The following is a 6,000-nucleotide window of genomic DNA, read 5'->3' on the forward strand; positions in this document are numbered from 1 at the left end:
TACAAGGATGACAATAACTGGCAACCTAAGCAATAGTGGACTATCTTAAATGCCCTTCCCGATAATGAGATTGACGACTACCTTTTATGCCATCCTAGAGCCTTCATCCAGTGGCTCATGGAAGCAGAGGCAGACACCCACAACTAAACACTGAACTGAACTCCTGGAAACCAGTTACAGAGAGGAAGAAGTGATGAGCAAAGGGGTTACAGAAACCCACAGAAACATCTGATCTGAACAAAAGGGAATTCATGGACCCCAGACTGATGGCTGAGAGGCCAGCATGTGACTGATCCACACCCCCTGGAAGTTGATGTCAGTGAGGAGGCCCTGGCAATCTTTGAGGCATCAGGTAGTAAACTAGCATCTGAATGGCATCTGAATGGACTTTGGGAACCCATTTCACATGGAGGGAGGCTCTCTCTGCCTGGACACATGGGGGAAGGCTTTGGCCCTGCCCCGGATGATATGACAGACTTTCAAGATTCCCCCCCCCCAAGGGCCTCACCCTCCCTGGAATGTCAAGTGGGGATTAGGTGGGGGGATAGGGGATTGTGGGGTAGGGGAGGAGGGAAGGAACTGGGATTGACATGTGAAACAAGCTTGTTTCTAATTTAAATTTAAAAAGAGAGAAAAAAGAAAGAACTATGACAAAGAGAAGCTCAGAAAACCTAAGGTTCACTAAGTATAATGGCTACATTGACCTGACCCAGGTGAGCTCACAGTCAAGGATTAAATTCCAGTCTTCCTGAAACAACCAGGGTGCTCATACATCACTTATTTGGGTCATCTGAAGATTTGGGTGTTGTCCAGCACACAGGCAGAGGTGTGGACCAGATGGCATCTTAGCCTCCTCATCATCCTTGAAGTTGGAAGTTGAGATTAGTAGACTTGTCATTGAATCCAGGAATCAATTCCTGACCTCACTCTGTTACTAAGACTTTTGGAGCAACCTGACCAGGAGAACAGATGTCACAGTTGGTGAAACAGCCGCAGGTCTCCAGGTGATGTCGCCACAATACCACACTCTGGCAGTCTCAGAGTATGAGTTCCTATTGGGTGGCTTGAGTCATTAGGAGTAGCCACTAATATGATGAAATATCAGTGGTAATGTTAGTTAGAGGATTTAGTAGTCTTAAAATAGCCAGTGTATGCATCATCCCATAATGAATTAATGAAGATAAGTACACAACACAGAAAAGGTTGTCAAATGATTTATTGTAGTCTTATGTAAATAGCATAGCACATGGAAAGTAAAATTCGGAGGGGCTGTAATGAACAGACATGGCAGGGAAACATGCTCAGCTTGTGTTGCTTGGGGAAGCATTTAGTACCAAGTATAGAACACAATGCAATTCAGCTAAGAACATTCCGTAGAGAAGGTGGAAACTGTTTAACATTCAAGCTGAGGCAAAGGCCCAATATCTGATAGTACTTTGGGTTTTTACCTTAAACTGTAGGGGGTCCCAAACAAGATTCAAGCAATTGATGTAATATAGGAGAAGAGGAAAGTCCTTTCTTTCATCTGATATTTAAAAAGAATTCAGGAAAATTACTTAACCTAGTGCAAACATTTTGACAAGGAGGGTTAGAACCTGTAAAAGGTGAAGGCTAAGAAAAATTGAGACAGACACTGATACATAAATAAATAGGCAGCTAGTTAATTAGATTATAGGTAGATAGGTGCATAAATGGCAGATGCATGCATTTTAGACAGATGTTTAGCTGGCAGATAAGAAACTGACGGATAAAAGTTAATAGCTTAAAAAAGATGATAGAGAGATGAAAGATACATGCATAATAGATAAGAAGACAGATGATAAATAACAGATAATGGATAAGTAGGCAGATAGAGTCATGGTAATTTGCAGTCATATATCTCTCTAAGTCCATAGAGAGGTAGATATTATCTCTCTCACATTTCCCTGGTGCTCATCATGCCCAAATGACTTGGGTATTATACCCAAAGTCTTACCTTCCCCCTCACCTGACACATTCAGACTTTGATTTTCCAACTCTCTGGGTTTAATCAGTTTCTAAAGAATATCATAGTCTGACTATCTCTTCAATTGTCTTGTTCTAGATTAAACATCCAATATTTCCTCTGAAAATCCCAAAACAGGGCGTTCAATCATCTTCCTTATGCAAACTAAAGAACAGTAGGTACTTGTAAAAAACAGGTGAATGAAGGCAACACATAGGCCTAAAAAACCCAGCTTAAACACATCCTGTGAATTAGTAAAGATTTTTGCCCTTGAAATACCATGCCCCTGATAGGGAAGGATGTGTTTTTTTTATCCATTTTGCCTCACATAGAAGAATATGCATGCAGTATTTCACAGAATTTTCTCTTTTCCACCTATTTAGACCCCTATAGACATCATTCCCTCCATCCCATATGATCCCCAGAAATATCAATCAACCAGTAAACAATGAAACTGATATTCTCTAGAAGAAATCAGAATTTTTAAATTATTGTTACAATACATTAACCTTATAAAACAAGGGGTTCCCATAAGAAATTTTTCATGTTTGCCTATGGCATATTTTGATGATATCAACCCACATTTAGTTACTTTGTTAAAAGTGCTGACTCCTTTCCTTTATTCAGCAAGTTAAACATGTTGTTTGTTAAGAGTTTTCCACCATCTAATGTCTTTAGAAGGTTAATTTATTCTCTCATATCTTTTCAAAATATAGTACTGACTTTCACTACACACACAAGTAATTCTCTTCTATATTTGAAAGTTATCCTTAAAAGGAAAATTTTACAGATCAAACAAGTTTCAAAACCTCACATGGTGCCTCTGCAGACTCAAATTCATCATCCAGGATTTTGCCTGTGTACATGTCTGTGTGACACAGCCACACAGATTGGGAGAAGGTAGACAGCTTCATAAGTCGCCAGCTTAAACACTGTAGTTTTGAAAATTCCATCCAGATTGAACTTGATTAAAAGGCTATCTGGGGGTTGGGCATTGGTGGGCGCATGCCTTTAATGCCAGCACTCAGGAAGCAGAGGAAGGTGGATCTCTGTGAGTTCGAGGCCAGTCTGGTCTACAGAGCGAGTTCTAGGACAGCCTCCAAAACAATACAGAGAAATCCTGTCTCAAAAAAACAAACAAAAAAGAGAAAGAAAGAAAGAAAGAAAGAAAGAAAGAAAGAAAGAAAGAAAGAAAGAAAAAAGGCTATCTGAACCGAAAGTTACACTAGGAATAGGAAGCAAGTGAACAGTTCCAAAGTCACATGCCCTTCAGGTTTGTGAAGTCAAGGATGCTAGGAATCCACTTCCTTCTCACTTCATACCAAGACTGTAGTCCATGCTTGAGTTTTCCTGAATCCCCTGGAGGCTGGTGAGGAACATCTGGTCATCACCAGTCACAGGATCAGGTGGGTGTCAGGAGGCAGGGTCATCCATGCCCAGCCACTGTCTCACAGGCTAGGACAGAGCCCAGGATCAGGATAAAAGGAGTGAGGAGCAGATCTCATCCATCCATTCCTCCTGAGGCACCCACGGATCTTGTACTTGGTAAGTGTCTATTGGAAGAAAGAACATGGGCCATACCAGAGGGAAGAGGAAAGCAGAGCTGGAGGAGAGAACCACAGAGTCGGGAGGCCATTTTTACAGGGCACGTAGGGTGGTATGGAATGATGGGTGAGAAAAGGGGGTTCTGATACCCATAGGAGGAATGAGCAGTCAGGGCCCATTTGACGTCGAGCTCTGCAGAGAACAAGCATCTTTTTAGTGAAGCAGGTCTCTGAGTAGCACGAGTCCAACTTCAACTTTAGAAAATTTATGGACTCTGAAACACAGCTGTGGCCCAACATCCAAGGGAAGAGATGAATGTAGAAGAGGGTATCAGGTTCTCTTTGCAGTGAGGTGCATTTTCCCTGAAATGATGCTTTAAATGGGAAATGTCAGAGTCTGTGATTCAGACCCCTTTCATCAGAACCAGCTTAGCTTGTCCTTCCCTGCTGGACACCACATATCAGTTTTTACCTGGATTGTGTGGGTTTCTGAAATTCCCAAGAGACAGTGATGAGCATACTACAATGGTAACCACTAGAAATAGTGTTCCTATGGTTATTGTGGATGTTACAGACTCAGGGTAGCCTCAGGGCCCTGGGTCTGACTTGTGTGTGATTCTCCCACAGCTCCTGAGCACTCACCAGCTGAGATGTCCTGCCAGCAGAGCCAGCAGCAGTGCCAGCCCCCTCCCAAGTGCCCTCCCAAGTGCCAGACACCAAAGTGCCCTCCCAAGTGCCAGACACCAAAGTGTCCTCCAAAATGCCCTCCTAAGTGCCCCCCTGTGTCATCCTGCTGCAGCCTGGGGTCTGGTGGCTGTTGCTCCAGCTCTGGTGGCTGCTGTGGCTCCAGCTCCGGGGGCTGCTGCAGCTCTGGGGGTGGCGGCTGCTGCCTGAGCCACCACAGGCCCCGCAGATCTCTTCGTCGCCATCGTCACAGCTCTGGATGCTGTAGCAGTGGGGGCAGCAGTGGCTGCTGTGGTGGCAGCAGTCAGCAGTCTGGGGGCTGCTGCTGACCTGCGTCCCAGGACTTCGGACAAGTTGTGGAGAAGGAAGCCAAGTACAGCAGAAATGTCCTTGACTGCCACTCTTCCTCCCTGCTGTGTTCTATATTCTGGGCTGTCTGACATCCTGTGCAAAATGCTTACTTACCTTTAAAATGACCAGACTGCAACAGTAAAGTCTCCCCTTTCAAGCCTGACTAAAGTTGTGTTTATTTTTGGCAACATCATCCTTCCAAGTCAGTGTTAGCCACTCAGAATTGTAGTCCTTGTCAGTAATACAGGTCAGCCAATTCCCACGCAGTGGGAGCCCAATGGGGAACATGAAAGAGCTCAGATGCTTGTGCTTTCTTTGTTTGCACCGGAAAGCCTACAGACAGAGTTGCATAGACCAAATCTAAGAAGAAAATGAGAGGCAGACATAGCTAAGGAGATAGGGTGGTGGATGGTGGGAGGATTTTTCTCACCAATGCTTTCCAAATGGCAGGTCTGAAGTGGCCTTCTTGTAGCCCTTAGAACGGGAAAAGTGAGGCACATGCAGCCAGCACTTATGGGAGTCACTCTGGGTCAGCCGTGTACTCACATAGGCAGGCCCGGTGTCACAGACTGAAGGGAGACATCAAGGGCAGGATAAATAGGCTTAAGACTAGTGAATGTCTACCCACCAGCTCTAGTACTCATGTGTTGCGTGTGATCCAGGTGTGTAGTTACTGGAAAGAACTTCCTGACAGGGGAGTTGGACATAGTTCTAAGCGCAGAGGTGGGAGTTGGGAATGCAGAATAAAGAAATGCCTCGAAAGTCTGCTGAAGGCCAACGGATCCTAAAGCATCAGTGTTCTGACAACGCTGGTGACCGTCTCCACGTACACAGTCCTAACACATTTGACTGCTTCACAGTCTTGGGCCTCTGACATTGCACATAAAATGTGTTCCTTTTCTTGCCTGGAGCCTGTGTTGCGAATACTTAGTCCCCAGACAGTGATGGTCAGAAGCGTATTTGGGGCCGACAGTCACTGAGACCTGTGGCTCTCACTCTAATCGGTGTCCCTCAGGAGATCAGGAGTGGTGCCTGGGTGTCTGTACCAAAAGCACTGAAGAAGAATCATCATAAACAAGGCGTATCAGTTGGGCCAGCGAAAGAGATGGAAAAGACTAATGGCTTCAGAAAGGACAGCACCTGGCCTGGGATCACTGCACCAGAAAAAACAGAGTCGTATCCCCCCAGTGGACAATCAGCTTGGAGCCCCACAATGTGCAATGACTGTGATTGGTGACAGTGTGATAAGCCTTTGCATCCATTACTCTCATGTGTGTAGGTGTGTGTTATGTTATATGTCTCACATGTACATATGGAAAGTACTTACTTAAAGATATTGGGAAGTCATCCACATGAAGGGATGCTCTCTCAGGCTGGACACATGGGGGAGGGCCTAGGCCCTGCCCCAGATGAAATGAAATACTCTGGAGATCTCCC

At 44.9% G+C, this 6,000-nt stretch overlaps 1 protein-coding gene across 1 annotated transcript; it reads left to right on the forward strand.

Annotated features, from left to right (window-relative positions):
* The first annotated feature begins 3,433 nt into the window (after positions 1-3,433).
* On the forward strand, positions 3,434-4,726 carry LOC121142420 (late cornified envelope protein 1C-like). The gene is made up of 2 exons (XM_040752304.1): positions 3,434-3,529; positions 4,156-4,726. The coding sequence occupies exon 2, from the start codon at positions 4,179-4,181 to the stop codon at positions 4,539-4,541; it is 363 nt and encodes a 120-aa protein (XP_040608238.1). The 5' UTR covers positions 3,434-3,529; positions 4,156-4,178; the 3' UTR covers positions 4,542-4,726.
* The last annotated feature ends 1,274 nt before the right edge of the window (positions 4,727-6,000 follow it).

This window comes from Mesocricetus auratus, unplaced genomic scaffold (genome assembly GCF_017639785.1).
Source record: "Mesocricetus auratus isolate SY011 unplaced genomic scaffold, BCM_Maur_2.0 Super-Scaffold_100009, whole genome shotgun sequence".
Taxonomy (NCBI): domain Eukaryota; kingdom Metazoa; phylum Chordata; class Mammalia; order Rodentia; family Cricetidae; genus Mesocricetus; species Mesocricetus auratus.